The following is a 16,233-nucleotide window of genomic DNA, read 5'->3' as shown; positions in this document are numbered from 1 at the left end:
AAGTTAAGAAGGTCATAGACTATTAGTAATTGCTGACCCACCGAGAAGGGTTAGTACGAAAATTAATTCTCCTTTTCGGACGTGTTGAGTAGTGCGAGTAGAAGTGTAACGTTCCTCCTAATTTGTGGAGTGCGTGTGAAACAAATACAACTATTACCGGCATATGACAACTGAAAGCTACATCTTTACAAACCATATACCTATTATTAAAAACTGACTATTTAAAATTATTAATGCATTATTTTGAACTTTAGATTAACAGATCAGGCTCAATATAACAGTATTAGAATTAATAGCAGTGTATACCTAAATGACTTGCACGGGAATTGACCATGCATTCTTCCAGCATATGTTCCAGTATACATGCTGACCTACATTTACAGTAAGGTGGTGAGTCATGCAAGCTTCTTAGCAACACAATGGCTTTTGCCAATCACATAAACAGCTCACTGCAGCTTGTGTTATAAAACAGCGGCTCAGCTTGAGGTCATCGCATGGTAGAAAAACTTCCCAAAGGAAATACAAACCCAGTGCCTCAATCATTTTATTATTTCACCAACAATGCAAAATCACAAAGAGAAAAAAAGGATGAAAAACATTGTTTTTGGTCGTCATATAAAGAATCCATACAGTCAAAAAAAAGCTAACTATTTACTGAAGAAGCAATGTTTCATCACCACCATCATCTCCATCTGGACTCTGACGGCAAGTTGGTGGTGAGGAGGTGGAGGAAGAGGTTGAGGCGCCTTTAGGAGGAGGCTGGCGGTGGTTTTGACGGTTCAAAATTTCCAATGTCACTGTTTTCGCTGAGTTGCCGTTTCAGAAGCATTTCCCTGGCAATGCAGGTAACCTGACCGTTGGCCACTGTGTAGCTCCCATTTCTGGAACAGACCAGTGAAATAAACTTAAAACATTTGTTTGTCTTCAGTTTTTGGTTTATATGTGGGTTTTTTTTCACAAGCTTACTTATGGTTTTCAGCTCCGGGTTTTGCCAAGAAAAAGGAGGTCCACCAGTGACCGGAATCTTGTCTTGGTAGTCCTGTGAAGAGCCAATGTGTTATTTATGGACTTAGCTCCAAACACAAGCCTGACCTTTGCCATACATACCTGGGTGATGAGGGAGGGCCTCTCCGGAGTATTCAGCGCTGCTACATGAGCTGTTGCTAGAGGTAGACCCGATGCGCCCTGGAAAGCATATACATAAATACTTTAATTTTATTTTAATTACACCCAAAAAGATCACATGTGTCATGTGCAGTTGTGTATTCCTGAAGGAGGCCTCAAACTCACTTCTGTAGTAATCATGCGTGGCGATGAGGGAGCCACTCGATGGAATTGCTGCCATTTTCTCCGACTTCAGGTGGAAAACCGCTCACAGATAGAAAATGGTGACCTGCACAGGAAATGATCATCTCAGGTTTAAATAGGCATGAAATACAGTTTTCTTGCTCATCTACTTTGTTATGGAATTCTGTTGTCAGAGTACAGGCGTATGGACACGTTTTCATTCCCAGAGCACAGATCTATGCTATTTGCTTGTGTGCACAGCCATGGGGCGGAGACAGCTGCTTCTGGTTCAGGGAATCAAGTTTCTCAGTCTCAACTGGTGTGGCAAAGTGCACAACCTTGTCACTGACTGGAGGGCCCAAAGTTGCCTTCTTTTAACATGACTTGATGTCACATGGCCGAACACAACTAAGGTTTTTACTAGTACTGTCAAATGATTATTTTTTTTAGAAAATCAGATTAATCACAGGTTATTACTTGCATAATTTAATTGAACTTAAAAAGACGCCGATATTTGGACATAAATGCAATTTAACAGTGAGATTGTCATTGAGGAAAATTATTGAAAAAATATTTAGTATTTTATTTGCTCAAAATTTGGTGACAGTTTTATCTTTAGTTCAGTCTAGTGTATTTTGAATTGAAACTTGCAACAGTCGAAATCTCCTCACTCATCTTCGCACTGACGTATGCATTGACCTGATCACTGACCATATAACAACCCCACCCGCCTTTCAGGTAACCAGTTGTATTCAAAATAAATTGCTTAATTGATCGGCGCATATACATGATTAATGCAATCATTTTTTGTGATTAATCACACGAGTTAACTCATTATTTTTGACAGCCCTAGTTTTTACATAATGTGTGAAATTATGGAAACTGTTACAAAAGAAAACCAAGCAATTTAATTTAGTATTAAAAGCATAATTTTAATTTAATTCAACACCTTAAGGACCAGAAGGCAGTGCAGTTTAGCATTAATGGAGCAGATTCGGCTTTGGGGATTTAAGAGCAGATGAGTACACTTTGTTCTACACAGGGGCGCCGAAAAGGGGGGGTAAAGGAGACGGATTGTAGGGGCCCGTGATGGAGGGGGGCCCAGAGAGGCCCCTAATGATGATGAAATTATAATACAGAAAAAATAATGACACTGTGTTGGGGGCCCTGTAAAGATTATTTTCATGGGGCCCAAAATCCCTAGCGGCGCCCCTGGTTCTACAGAATAGTTATAAACAACCCACTGCAGCTAAATAAATGACTAACATGGATGAAAACATGTACATTCTGTGCATATAAAATATTATTAAGTAAAATGGAATTTGTTTAAAAACAATCGTCCATGACTTACCTTTGGGGTTGGGAAGCAGTTGTTGGCTCCTGGTGCGGCTGGAAGGTCCGGATGGCTGCAGGAAGGTAGAAGACTTCTAGTAGCTTCTAGTGGCCCATCTGTGGAAAGACGATGTCGTGTCTCACTAACGGAGAGGACTGCAGGCTGCTTTTAAAGACACTGTTGACATGCGTGGAGGGCGGGTACGACGTGCATTGAGCCCTCGGGAACATGCAACGTGCTGTGGATTGCCTTAGACGAGCTGACGTCATAGTCAGACAGAAGAGGCTTTGGCTAATCAAGCTGGAGGTAGCCTCTTTACGAGAAAATGACACATTTGAAGAACATTTAATATATTCAAGTAGAGCCATAGACCTACCACGCGACGTATTTCTCAAATATAAAAGTGAATTATATAAACAGTCACCGTTGTTTAACATATATAAACTATGTTATGCTCTTCTTGTTCAAGCTCCCTGGTGGTCTAGTGGTTAGGATTCGGCGCTCTCACCGCCGCGGCCCGGGTTCGATTCCCGGTCAGGGAACTGTCCCATTTTGTTTAAAATTATTATTATTGTGATACAATTTAAGAACTATTTTCGTCGTCTTTTTCTACTGTTTGGATTTCAGGAATAACCTTTATTTACAGTGTGAAGCACTTAATAATGTACTTGCCCGTTTATGTACATTTTTACAGTTATATTAGCACTGGACATGAAAACAAAATCATCACAAACTGTCGCTTAAATTCGAACCCGATTCTTGGGTTTGGTATTTTGTAAATAAGGTTACACATTTTTCGTCATATTAAAAGGATAGTGTAAGAAGCAATTTTCTTCTTCATTGCACACATGCATTTTTGCATCTTACATCATCAATCTTCCTTATTTCATATGGAAATCTGGATGGATGTCCACTCCACAGCACATCTTTTATTCTTGTAGAATGTTTTGCATTTGAAATAAGATTGTGAAACGTCCTCCCTTGCAGAGGACCTGTTTATTTTGCTGGGTCACATGAGGTTGTGTGTGGCTAGATTTTGTGTGAAATGTATAACTTTTAAATTCACTCACATATTTACACATATCAAACACAAATTATACTTTGGAAGGTTTAAACCTTTAACAAGCCGGTGTGTTACAGGCCAACACAGTTTTTTAAAATTATTTTAAAGCAGCATGACACATTGAAGAAAACAATAAAAGATAAGTAATTCAATTTTATAATCCGGGTGTGTTAGTCCTACTTTTCAAAAACCGAACACGATCAGATTAAGGTGTTTCCATGGGCTGCAGGAGGCTCATTTAGAGCCGAACTATTCGAGAAATCGGACTAATTTAGTGCACGGACACTAGTGACTGTTTCCCACAGAGGACTGCAATTTATCTGTGGCAGAGGTGGGTTTTGGTGTCTTGAAGTAATGCCATCTTTAAAAAATAACATGACAAGCAAAACAAATATGTAAAACTACAAATTAACTTTATTTTGTCACTCCCTTTCGTTATTTTTGTTTATTTTCTACATTTATCTTACAAACAAAATGGAGTCGCCTGGGAGTGCTTTTAGATGTGGGAGTGGTCCTCAGCAGCACAAGTGTTTTTGTTCTTTTTTCCAAAGATTTTTTTAAAGCTGTCTAATTACTCAATACATATAGCAACAAAGTCACTAAGTTGGCAACACTGATCCCTTATGCTCCATTCTCTTATGCTCTGGCAGACGCTATAGGGTGCTAAAAGCGGGCACAAATAGACTAAAAAACAGTTTTTACCCAAGAGCCATAGTAGCATTAAACAGGCCTGAGTGAGCACAATGTGTCCGTCGTGTCCTCATGTGTCATGTCTTTTTCTTTTTCCGTACTATAATGTGCAATAATGTTATATGTGTATCTGTATGCATATGTATGGATATATGCATGTGTGTGGATATATACATATATAGATACATATCTTCTTTTTTAGCTTTTTTTTTACTATTTATATTACTAAAATATTGCGTATGCACCTTAGGGGATCGGCTCCAGTTTTGTTGTTCTTTGAACCTGTTCACTGTAATAATAACAAATAAAACTCTCTTGTATTCTATTCTATACTGTAATTCTATTTGTGGCGGTCCAACCTACAGATGAATGGGGGGTGGGGGGGAAGCACAGGGTAAGTTCAGTGTTCTGATGGCTTCAAGGAAAAACTGTTATTGAATCTTTACAATCAAACTTTCTCAAAATATGTACATTTTAAATAACTTCATTTTATTCACGTAACTATTAGCAAAACACGCAAGTGAACCAATCCAATTGTACAAAAATACTCATAAATATTAGATTTTGCTAAAGCCACAAACAATGCCAATGAACTGTCAAAGTAGGTCGTAGACGTGAAAATAAATATATTTTTTTAGAATGAATTCAACATTCCACAGAAATCTTTGCATAGTAGTATTTGGGTAATGTAGTTCACATTTCACAGACAAACCAAAGAGAGCTTTACAACATTATGACATAAAAAATTGTTGTCATGTGTTGTAACGTGCAGATCTTCTTTCAAAGCCAGAAGTTTCTCCGTGATTTGTCATCTTCTCCTGCGGGATTCATACAGCATGTGATCAATATTGGTGTAGAGCGCTGTGTGTACTAACAAATGAATTTACCTTCACACTGCCAACCATTTCTTCAAAAGACTTGAATGTAGAGGAGTGTCTAGGAAGACAGAATATTTTGATAGGCGATATACAGTAGATTTTATAAGTGCACTGCTGCGTAATAGAAAAAAAGACATTTACCTCATAGATGGCACACTCATTGTGTGGCTCAGGGTGCTTCCGTCATTAAAAAAACAGATGCAAATGTAGTATAAAATATACTATATTTGAATCATTATAATTTCGGATAATACGTTTTCATCTCAAAGCTTACCGTGGTGGGCTTGGAAGGGGAAGAGCTCTGATGTGTTTGCAGCATGAAGACAAAAAACAGACGCACAAAGGAAATCAACCAGCTTTCCATTTAGATGACAACAACAAGCTTGTCCGCCATGTTCACCTGTGCTTCTGTGATTGGATTATGGCCTCTTAACGGCTAACACAACTTGATGGCAGGAGGAGGCCTTGATGTTTTGCAATAAATACTGTATACTAATGGGGTCATTTCTAGGGGTGTCCCGACACAACTTTTTCACTTCTGATACAATACTGATATTGGTGCCTTGAGTAGTGGCTGATACCAATATTAATCCGATACAATATCAGCACAAATGTGTGGGATGTCAGAGAGCAGAGAGTCAGAGTAGGAAACACACCAAATTATTCATTGTCACCGTTTGAAATGGACTCAGTCGAAGTGGAGCCGTAATAGTGGTCACAATAATTTATTATATTTAGCTCATGACACAGTAAATTGAATGATGCTGACACGTTTGTTACTGGATACTTTCTAATACACCTTGTGGACTTTGTAAGTAACATGCAAGTATAATTATTTGATACTTGTTTGTATTGACAAATGTGGTGTTTTAACCTGCAATATTGTTCAATTAAGGACACATATGTAGCTTGCGTGCTATTGTGTGTTAGCTCCTAGTAGCCTATACTGTATTGTGCGGATATATTACCATGTTTACCTTTTGTAAATGACTTGACTAAAATACAAGAAAAGACCAACCTCGTGTGCTTATTGGAGGACATTTAGATGTTAATTGGCTGTCCAGCATTGCACAAGTGAAAACACTGCAGGACTTCTTGTATCAGATATTTTAGATGCAAGTCGATATCATTTGATATTTGCTTTTTGCTGATATGGTACCGATATCTGTAAACATAATTGTAATTGTGCAGTATCATGTTATTTTCAGTTTGCTACTTACCTCACTCTCTCATTTATCATGTGTCCATGTTAACAACTACATATTAATATGTTGAGCAAAAACAAAATAATGATAATAATACTAATGTTTGTAATAACAACAATAATAATAAATGCCTTAAAGTTATAAAAGGACTTAAAGTTTTTTGTGAAAGACGCTAGTTTTATATGCCATTACGACACGTTTGCTTTTCCTTGACTGTTTTAGGGCTATCCGTTACAACAATAAAGAAAAGTGTGATGATGACAATGAAATCCAAAATGGAACCTACTGATTTGATTTCACACTGCAAAGTCTTCTTTGTTTACTGTTAGATTAATACATGTTCCTGTGTAAAGATTGTTGAGTTGTCCATGCATCAAAAGGTTGCGTATTCTATTCGTTGTTGTATTCTTTTACAATTAACATGAGTTAACTTTTTTACACTTGAATGTAAGAAGGTCACACACCGTTTTTTAATGTTAGTTGACTCACCTACTGTAGAGCTTGTAGACAATTCTTTATATTTTAGTAAACTGCAAGTAACTTCTTTTTACACTTGTGTGACTGTTAAGAATGGTCAAAAGTTACTTAAAACATTATATGTACTGTACAATAGTATTGCAAAATAGTTTATGATGACAGCTGGCAGCAGCCTGACTCTCAAATAGATTAATATCAATATATATTACTCGTAGTTTCAATGAAAAAAGTTGACTCTAAATTAGAACACATTTTGAAATGTATGCATCACTAGTCATTCACTAACTTACTGTGAAAAAATGACTAAATGTATGAGGTGAACAAATTAATTGTATGTATACTTGAGGTTAAACCTAAGTAGACAAGCCTAAAAACCCAAACACAGATGGGCCAATACTGCCCTCCCTTGGTGCTGTACTGCTAAATTGGCAGACAAAAAAGGGACACACTATAAACAGCTTGTTTTCTTTTGCTGTCATCGTGATAAGAATACATTACCGTATTCCATACTGATAGAATAACATTAATGTGTGATTTGAGTTGAAGCCTTAGAGTTGTTCTTTAAGAAGCTTCATAATTTACACGCATGGAGTGGCTTGGCATGACTGTTGGCCTCCCCCCTGTCAGTCCGTCTGCCAGGATCAGATTGCCAAAATCCACCATTGTCATCTTGTGCTGAGAGGTCCATTGCTAACAAGCATGTTCCTCCCTTAGACATTTGAGTGAGTGTTGAAGGGTACCTCATCTCTGCCAGCCTCCTGGTGATGACCACACCCAAATTGGACAATGCAGAAGATGTCACAATGCCTGCATGAGAGAGACCTTCCTTGGTCCTCACATATCTGCAGGTAGAAAGTAAGAGGCAGACATAAGAAGCACAAACAGAATGCCTGCACATACGCTTCATGCTGAAGCTTGCACTAATACAGCTGCTCCTAAACTAATTCAGGCTGTAAGGCTATTAACAGAGCACCAATCCTATTGCACCCAGAAAATCCCATCACTTGTTCCTTGCAGGGGCACCTCAGTGCATTAACACCTGACAAAACAACAATCGATCCCACGTATGGTCTATGTCAGGGTGCATGTTATTCGAACAAGTAGCACTCACACATTGGAGTTGCTGATGTCGTCCATGGTTGCAGAGGCTGTAAGATATCTGGAAAGGGACAAGGCCGTGTGACTTATAACAGCGATTAGAGGGCTTTCCCCCGGTTACGTAATCACAACACAGTATGACATGAAAAAGTGTGGTGCCACTGAAGATAACACGGAACGAGGGTTTAACATGACAATGACAGACACGTTTGAAAATAGAAAGCTGCAAATCCACTTCAAACATGTGATGAGGAGCACTCACGGGGATGAGGTCTGAACTTCTTGCCAGCCTTTGGACAGGTTCTGTTTGAGGCTGCTGAGAGGACCCAGACCCAGCTGCCTCCTGATGTCGGCGGCATATTTCTCTTTGGCCAACACCAGCTGCCTCAATGTCTGGATTTCCTCCTCCATCTGAGGAAAAACACAACCGGATTAACCCTAACGTGTTCAGCCCGAATGCAGCTGAGATCGGCTCCAGCACCCCCCCGCAACCCCGAACGGGACAAGCGGTAGAAAATGGATGGATGGATTGTTTTGTGACACAAAAGAGCAGCCTCACCTTGGCAAGTTCAAAACGCAGATTGTCTATGTCTTCTTCTGTTAGATCTGTGGGGGGACATCCATTCACTGGCATGCTGTTGGAGAAACTAATGGATGAAGTCCCACCAACACCTACACAGGAACAATAGATAGATGGATAGAAAGGTGGATAAATAGATAGAAAGGTGGATAAATAGATAGATAGATAGATAGATAGATAGATAGATAGATAGATAGATAGATAGATAGATGGATCGGTGGATTGATAGATAGATAGATAGATAGATAGATAGATAGATAGATAGATAGATAGATAGATAGATAGATAGATAGATAGATAAAATAAACAAAGTGTACTGTCCATGGTACTGAACTTATATTCAGTCGAAGCTAGTTAGGTAGCAGCTAATGCTACCTGTTGTACATAATGCTAACGTTAGCCCACCAGAGACAAAGAACAAAAAGTCACAATAAAAAAACATTAGGACTAAGTTTAAGTTTGAAGACTAGCCTCGAGAATGTGAAGAAGGGAGGTTTTCTTACCGGGTCGGTTCATGGCTGCTCACCAAGGAGAGTTTTGATGAGACTCGTCTGCGTCGCTTGTTTCCATTCAATCAGCTCAACTTAGAGCAGCAGCAGGATCACACACACACACACACACACACACACACGCACACACACACACACACACACACGTGCACACACACACACACACACGCACACACACACACACACACACACACACACACACACACACACACACACACACACATATACACACACACACACACACACACACACACACACACACACACACACACACACACACACACACACACACACACACACACAAACACACACACACACACACACACACAGAGAGAGAGAGAGAGAGAGAGGATCAATGCAGCTATTATTGGTAACACACAAACATACACGCACACTGTATGACATTTGATTGGGAAATAAAAAATATTAAAAATAGTAATAAATATTGTTTAAGTTACATGTTGCATAATAATAATCTATACTCTAACTATACGTATTACAGCATCAATTCAAATGAAACTTAATAAATAAGTGCAGTACCAAAATGTGGTCTCTCGCAGAAATAATAATTTGCTTGCTTTTGATCTAAATGATTTGGTCTTACTAATAAAGAAATAAAAGTAATTGTGAGAACAAATACATGTTTTAATATTTCTTGACAGGCTCCACTCGTCCTTTTGCCCTCTGTGAAAAAGCTAGGTTTCCTTTTTGCTGCAGCCATTGTTTAATTAATTTCAGAATAAAAATGACATCAATTACCCCCGAATATATTTGAGTTCCTGCGAGAATTATTCTCCTATATGCTTGAAGGAAAGGTGGGAACTGCACTTTTTTTGTTTTTTTTGCCTATGGCTCACAATCATTATGAAAGAAAGACATGACGACAGATGGATTTGTGTTTAATGCATTCTAACTTGTAAATAAACGTAAATAAAAGTCTGCTTACAGCTTACACCACTATTCCGCCCATAAAATCTATAAATAACCATTCAAAAACCGGCAACAATACTCCATTTACATTTCATGTTTTGAATATTAACCAAATATTAGTGATATTGTTATTATAAGCGCTGACGCAGACAAACTATTTATAGCGGCGCTGTGATCTCAAGCCATGTTTACACTTAATTTTGACATTATCGGCTGGCGAGGTGTTTCCTCGCTTTCTTGCTCGCTGGAAGTTTATTGAACATGATTTATGATTTAAAATCTCACCTGAACAGAAGAAGTCTGAGGACCTATTCCGACAAGTTGGTACACTTTGACATCCATTTAGCACCCGAGAACGACACAAAAAGATACTTGATCTTCCTCCGCCCCCACAGCCCGTTTCTTTGTGAGGATTACAAGTCATTCTTCATCTAAATGGGAATATATATGAACATCCTAACAGTCGGCATCCTAATGACAGCAGACCTTGTACAGTGTCTTAAAGTGTAATTGATCATGAAGTCAGTTTAAAAGAAAAGGACTTGTCTCCATCTGCTGGTACATGGACAAGCCTGCTAGGACTGCACTTTTTGCTTCTACAAATGAATGTCAAACCCCTTTTTTGAAACAATGAAGATTCTCACATTTACTGTAGCATAATACATTTACATGCACTACTGGTGTTTATCTGAAGCTACCAGAAGTATAATAATGTTGATATTGCTCAGTTGGGAAGAGAACTTGTATTTTGTTGCAATAACATTCTAAATGTACAGAACAATAAGCATTGGTATGGCAGCAAAAAAGACATTTGTACTGCTGACAGACAATACAATAGGACAAACTTATGAAAACCTAACTTTCTTCTGAATGACATGTAGTATTGACAGCAAATAATAATTGAATACGTCAAAATGTTTAGGAACATTTATTCACCAACAGCAAATTAGATCATGTTTTCTTCCAGACACACAATTACCATGCTACAACATAAAGGTTTCTGTACTTTATATAGGCCAAGTGTATGTACAACCAACCTGCACCATTAAACCTTTGCTTGCACAATTTAATGGTTACAATACAACACTGCACCCGTTAAAATGGTTCCCTATCATCATTTGAAACCATGACAAAGTATGACATAAATTAAACTCCAATTCACTATAGTTGTACTCTGTACTACGTTCTTTTTGTTTCGTCATTTCCTGATCCATTGTACCGGTATTTTTTTTCTTTTCTGTTTTAAACACACAGTGCATTCAACTTAGAACATGTACAGTAGCGTTTTCAGTATCTTAATGAAAAAGCTATGACAGGTACATCTATGTTTCATCGAGGGTTACAGGAAACATCATACGAGGGCCACAGAAGTCAACATCCATACCGTTAATAGACGGTGGCTCGTCGCAGCTCACCGCTTGTAAACCGTTGCAACACATGATTAGCAGTGAACACACTGACAAAGTGGCAAATCTAGCAAACTGTGGGAATTTGCAAAACGCCTGGCAATAGATGCAAATCCATATATGACAAATTATATTCTCTCTGGGATTTTGGATCACTCACGATGTGCCGTAGGAGATATAAGCGGAGTCAAACGAGTCAACAATGATTACTCTCAGCACACCTCAAAACAAGATGAAAATGAGAATTCCTCTCATCTCAGGATTAAACAGATTTTGTAGTCAGCATTATTTCCCAGTGTTATGTTCTGCATTCCAACAACTTTTGCAGTGTATACTGGACAAAACACGCTAACTGTTTTGGGTCATAATGAGATGTATGTTGATATGACAACATTCCTCTAAGGGGAATATAACAACCACTCATGAAACAGCCACACATTAGATCAAACAAACCCATGTTATAATAACAGAGGCTGCAAGGATGGAGTGAAACAAAGCTGAAGCAGATGCGCCAACACCCAGAAGTAATTAACACAGCAGGTGATGGTCTGCCGTGCCGCAACAACCTTGTGACTGGTGTGAAAAACACACAAAAGACAAGCACAACTTCTTAGACTTAAACATCACTGCTTAATAATTGTTGTTCTCCTGCGTTGGATGGCACTGAGCGCTGCACCGAGCCGCAACACGCCGCTCTCTTAGCATAACTTGTGAGAACTGCATTAAAGTGGACATATTGCACATACTTTTGCAGCAACGTGATGAGCCTTAAACGCTGCAAAAGAGGAAGGAGAACACTGCGATGTGTGTTATAAATGAATGGTGCATGCTACACAAAGATGTGAGTGAGGGCGAATTGGGGCCGTTAAGAGGATAAAGTAGGAGAAACAGAATTTTTTTTTAAAGAATAATTGCTCATTTCTTGTCATACTGTGGGGAAATAAATAGGGAAAGAGATGTAAGGTCGGTCTTTTCATGGGCCATGCGGACTATAGTCCCGCTCCTCTGCATAGCCTGCCTTGTGAAAGATGGATTCCTTCATGTCACTGAGGTGGCGCAGGGGAGCAGGCAGGACCGAGGCAAAGATGGACGGGTGCGACCGGTTAGTTGAAGCCGGTGTCGGTGTGATAGGAGTAGTGGCCGTCCGATGTCAGCTGGGTGGTTTCTGTCGCTGTTGGCTGCATCATTATGGGGTCACCTCCGGCCTCTACTAGAGCAACAAGAAGAAGACGCCTCAGTATTTAAACGCAGACGGACACATGCAGACCCACTCACCTCTCTCATCAGACTGCAGCTGAGCCTCCAGGTCTTCAGGGGACACGTAGAAGTCCTGTTCTTGACCCTCACGAGGCCGAGGTTTACATTTTCCGCAGCAGCAGTTGCAGCAGCAGCACAGGCAGCAGCAAAAGTAGCAGCCCGTGGCTAGGCCGCAGAATACGAACAGCGCCTGCAGGGCAGTGAAACGGTGAAGTTCGATGGCGGACACTAGGGCTGCACACTTAATCAACATCTAATCCACCTTGAGGCTTTTTATTTTTTTCTCTCCTCTATCTTCAAATCAGAATGGTTGAGCCTTGCATCCTTAGCTTGCTGGCCAATCAAAAGTATTTACAGGAAACAGCAAGTTTGTGTACGTTGCAGCTGATATGCTAATATCTAACACCATTTGCGTTGTATTAGCGTACAGCAGGGATATTCAACTAAATTGTTTTGGGGGCCACATTTCTAGAAAGCTAGGCACCGTGGTGCTGGATGTCTCTCTTTACTAATTTCTTATTTTGTATATTCTGGAGAACCAGCGTCCTCGACCGTCAACATTGGATTTTGGTCTACTTATTTTGTCAGTTACAGGAGTGCACTTCTGTTTTTAAGGACCTTCTGAGTCTCTCACATGTTTTATGAATTGAACTCGTGACCACCAGGCAAACAGCCCAAATGATGAAAAAAAAAAAGACCTAAAATGGAACCTTGAAGAACACTAATAGTATGACTTAAGACGTTGAATAAATGACTACAGACTGCAACTGAAGTGAACAAGCAACAGCAACACCTTAGCTACATGAGTAACATTACGATGAAAATATGTCACTGCCAAAAAGAAGAGGACTTAAAGGGGCGCCTTGAGGAAGGCCACAGTTATGTAAATCATAAGTTTGTCCATCGTTTCCCTAGCAAAGTACAGTGGTGTTTGAAGGAACTTGGTGCTAAAATGTTTGTATGGCTTCATTCCCTTGTCGAATTTGGCCCCCAGTCTGAAAAGGGTCCAAATGCGGCTTGGGTGTTCCTGTCATGACATAAGAATGCCTAACGGGTGTTTCTGGATAGCGTTTTAACAAATAATCGCATATAGTTTCGCAAGGTTTACGGATTTGATGTCATTTCTCTTTCCATATTGGCACTTTGATGTCGTCCAGAGAAAATATTTGATGAGCAATTATATCAGTAAACAGGCTATTTCTTCTTTTGTATTATTTTGTATGAATGTTATACAATGCACATCTTTATTTGTTTAACATCAGTTCCATGTAACACATCTGGTTTTGTCGCAACAACATCCTGTAGCCGCATTCAGGCCTTCAAAAAAAAAAGTATGCCAATATATAATAGTTAACGCCACATAATGTTATTTTACTACTATGGCCCCATCACTTTTTTCTTCCCCTAAAGTTAACCAATTCTTTAGTTGTTTCTAAGTTAGTTTCATGCAACCTGTGCAGACCGAAGATCTTATTTTGAAACTGTGGGCAGATGTTAGAAATGGGGCATTCTAGTCTGCAAAAACTAAAACCCCCAACAGCACAAGAACGCCTATTTGTGGCCGTAGTGGGATGATATTGCCCGGGCCGCCAGTTGAATGGCCCTGCTGTACAGTATTTGCAAAAAAGTTTTAATGGTGACAGTGTAAAATGTCAGAAAGAAATTCTCCGGACTTAGTTCGAAAATGAGGCTATGTCAAGTGCCCAAAGATGTTGTAAGCGAATATATAGGCATTGTCTACATAATCCCAAATATTTCGGATAGTAGATTAATGCACGTTGTTCTAATGTGTGGCAACTTGAGACAAGAAAAAAAGTAACATTACTTCTTTACCTCATCATTTTAGATATTTCTCGCATTTGAATGAATTTAATCTAAAAATCTACATTTTTTGCAGAAAAATTGCTATTTTAGTATTCCTCCAAATCGCGCATTCCTTGCAGAGACAAACAGAAGAAGCATGAAATCACTTCAATCCGATCTTACCTTTGCCCACCAGCTTGAGAGTACAAAGTAAGTGTTGACATTCTCCTCTCCAAATTGCTCGGCCACATACAGTCCCAGCGAGCCATATTTGTCGTAAATATTGCGCTTTGTGGCATCATTGAGGATGGCGTGGGCATTGTTTATCTCCTTGAATTTATCAGCCGCCTCTGGATTGTCAGGATTCTTGTCGGGGTGAAACTTCAGTGCCAGTTTCCTGCATAGAATAACATGGACAGTCGCACCAGACAGCCACTAGAACCATAGTGTGGCATCTTCCTCACAATGGGTGGGTGTGGTCTCACCTGTAGGACCGCTTGATGTCATCATTTGTGGCCATCTTTTCCACTCCCAGGACATGGTAGAGGGACTCACCCGCGGTGGACAGAGAGCGCTGCCTCTGCTGCTCAGCCATGATGCTTCACGTCCACAGGCTGCACAAACAACAAACTAGTATACAATCAATGTGAACAATTCTATACATCTTGGCAAAAAGAGAATATATCTCCAATTGGAGAGATTAAATGGTGCTGATTGCGGGCCAACAGCTGGCCCAGCTCTGCAGAGTCAAAGAGGGAGCAAGTCCTGGATTTATGACACTTGCCTGCAGTGCATTTGTCATTCACTAATAAAGTAACTTTACATTGAAACGTGCCCTAATATTTGCAAGGCATCCTTTGTGATACTGCCTTGGCCAAGGATGCTTCAAAAGAGCACATATAAAAAACGTATTTCTCAGAATAAATACACCATATCAAGCTCCTCATATTGAGACGGATAAAGCCACGATCGAGCCAGGTTTGTGAAGATAACATTAGCAAAAATCGGTCTCTTTGTTGGAATCGCGCTCAACTCAAATGTCAATAAGAAGGATTAAAGGCCGTGAAAACGATGCAAGGAGCATAATCTCTGCACATCATCATCATCAGCAGCAGCAGCACTGCCATGGCGCGCAGCATCCATGTTGGTTTGCCTCCTGGCCTGCTCTGGATGCAAGTCAGGCCCGCTCGTCGGAAGCCTTTTCGAAGGGCAACCGCCATCGTGCACGGGCGAACAGAACCAGGCGACGAGAAGGAGAAGACTCACCTTTGACGCAGCTCGGATACGAGGAGACAGAAACGACGAACAGGTAGCTAGAAAGGACAGTGTAGCGTGACTATGGCTGCATCACTCCGCGGACCCTCTGTAGCGCCCACCAACCATGGACAGCTGCAGCAGAACCTTGGCCCCGCCCCCTTCGGCGACGCGACGTGCGCATTCATGCCGACCAGGACGACGCGAGGATGCGGGAAGCGGGGGCGCGCCAAAAAAAGAAACGTGACTACATGTAAAAAAAAAAAAAACAACGTTTGGCATGAACATTTTTAAAATAAGTGTAAGTACAATTTAATGTGACTACCTTGCCACATTATCAAACACAAATATATATATATTATATTTAATTTATCAAGCTGGTTTTAGACAACAAAAAATATATATTTACCTTATACGACAAGTTTATTTTTAGTAATTTTAATATTGCATATACGTTGACAAA

The 16,233-nt window shown here is 39.9% G+C and overlaps 3 protein-coding genes and 1 non-coding gene across 6 annotated transcripts; 1 reads left to right on the top strand and 3 right to left on the bottom strand.

The window, feature by feature from the left end:
* Window positions 1-530: 530 nt before the first annotated feature.
* On the bottom strand, window positions 531-2,786 carry ppdpfa (pancreatic progenitor cell differentiation and proliferation factor a). The gene is made up of 5 exons (XM_061983678.2): window positions 2,639-2,786; window positions 1,291-1,393; window positions 1,108-1,185; window positions 967-1,039; window positions 531-881 (listed from the first exon to the last, which is right to left on the bottom strand). The coding sequence occupies exons 2-5, from the start codon at window positions 1,343-1,345 to the stop codon at window positions 749-751; spliced, it is 339 nt and encodes a 112-aa protein (XP_061839662.1). The 5' UTR covers window positions 1,346-1,393; window positions 2,639-2,786; the 3' UTR covers window positions 531-748.
* Window positions 2,787-2,958: 172 nt separating this feature from the next.
* On the bottom strand, window positions 2,959-9,275 carry LOC133621559 (tumor protein D54-like). Its single transcript, XM_061983665.1, has 9 exons — window positions 9,115-9,275; window positions 8,591-8,703; window positions 8,294-8,442; window positions 8,045-8,092; window positions 7,674-7,775; window positions 5,526-5,552; window positions 5,393-5,428; window positions 5,261-5,309; window positions 2,959-5,191 (listed from the first exon to the last, which is right to left on the bottom strand). The coding sequence occupies exons 1-9, from the start codon at window positions 9,125-9,127 to the stop codon at window positions 5,126-5,128; spliced, it is 603 nt and encodes a 200-aa protein (XP_061839649.1). The 5' UTR covers window positions 9,128-9,275; the 3' UTR covers window positions 2,959-5,125.
* trnae-cuc (transfer RNA glutamic acid (anticodon CUC)) lies at window positions 3,091-3,162 on the top strand. The gene has a single exon. It is a non-coding gene; the product is annotated as a tRNA-Glu (tRNA).
* A 1,687-nt stretch (window positions 9,276-10,962) lies between the features above and the next one.
* dnajc5aa (DnaJ (Hsp40) homolog, subfamily C, member 5aa) lies at window positions 10,963-15,950 on the bottom strand. Of its 3 annotated transcripts, none has more exons than XM_061983635.1 (5): window positions 15,783-15,950; window positions 15,002-15,130; window positions 14,700-14,913; window positions 12,732-12,903; window positions 10,963-12,666 (listed from the first exon to the last, which is right to left on the bottom strand). In XM_061983635.1, the coding sequence occupies exons 2-5, from the start codon at window positions 15,109-15,111 to the stop codon at window positions 12,560-12,562; spliced, it is 603 nt and encodes a 200-aa protein (XP_061839619.1). In that variant the 5' UTR covers window positions 15,112-15,130; window positions 15,783-15,950; the 3' UTR covers window positions 10,963-12,559. The 3 variants fall into 3 exon arrangements, with proteins under 3 accessions (XP_061839619.1, XP_061839636.1, XP_061839627.1); XM_061983652.1 differs by having other exon boundaries at window positions 10,963-12,663; XM_061983643.1 differs by having other exon boundaries at window positions 15,002-15,146; window positions 15,783-15,946.
* Between the last annotated feature and the right edge of the window lie 283 nt (window positions 15,951-16,233).

The sequence above is a fragment of the Nerophis lumbriciformis genome, linkage group LG01, assembly GCF_033978685.3.
Source record: "Nerophis lumbriciformis linkage group LG01, RoL_Nlum_v2.1, whole genome shotgun sequence".
In the NCBI taxonomy this organism is placed as follows: domain Eukaryota; kingdom Metazoa; phylum Chordata; class Actinopteri; order Syngnathiformes; family Syngnathidae; genus Nerophis; species Nerophis lumbriciformis.
Note: the sequence above shows the minus strand (reverse complement) of the source record. Positions and strands in the feature narration are given on the sequence as shown.

Bases quoted from the DNA above. Each gene is read 5' to 3' on its own strand.
- ppdpfa (XM_061983678.2), bottom strand. From the start codon at position 1,345: ATGGCAGCAATTCCATCGAGTGGCTCCCTCATCGCCACGCATGATTAC. The intron at 1,186-1,290 runs GTGAGTTTGAGG...TATGCTTTCCAG, and splicing joins CACGCATGATTACTACAGAA to GGCGCATCGGGTCTACCTCT. The intron at 882-966 runs GTAAGCTTGTGA...GGTCTGTTCCAG, and splicing joins CCCGGAGCTGAAAACCATAA to AAATGGGAGCTACACAGTGG.
- LOC133621559 (XM_061983665.1), bottom strand. The intron at 5,553-7,673 runs GTACCCTTCAAC...CAAACACATCAG, and splicing joins AGGAGGCTGGCAGAGATGAG to AGCTCTTCCCCTTCCAAGCC. The intron at 5,429-5,525 runs GTAAGCTTTGAG...TAATGACGGAAG, and splicing joins CCCCTTCCAAGCCCACCACG to CACCCTGAGCCACACAATGA.
- dnajc5aa (XM_061983635.1), bottom strand. From the start codon at position 15,111: ATGGCTGAGCAGCAGAGGCAGCGCTCTCTGTCCACCGCGGGTGAGTCC. The intron at 12,904-14,699 runs GTAAGATCGGAT...ACTGCCCTGCAG, and splicing joins TCTCAAGCTGGTGGGCAAAG to GCGCTGTTCGTATTCTGCGG. The intron at 12,667-12,731 runs GTGAGTGGGTCT...TTGTTGCTCTAG, and splicing joins GCTGCAGTCTGATGAGAGAG to TAGAGGCCGGAGGTGACCCC.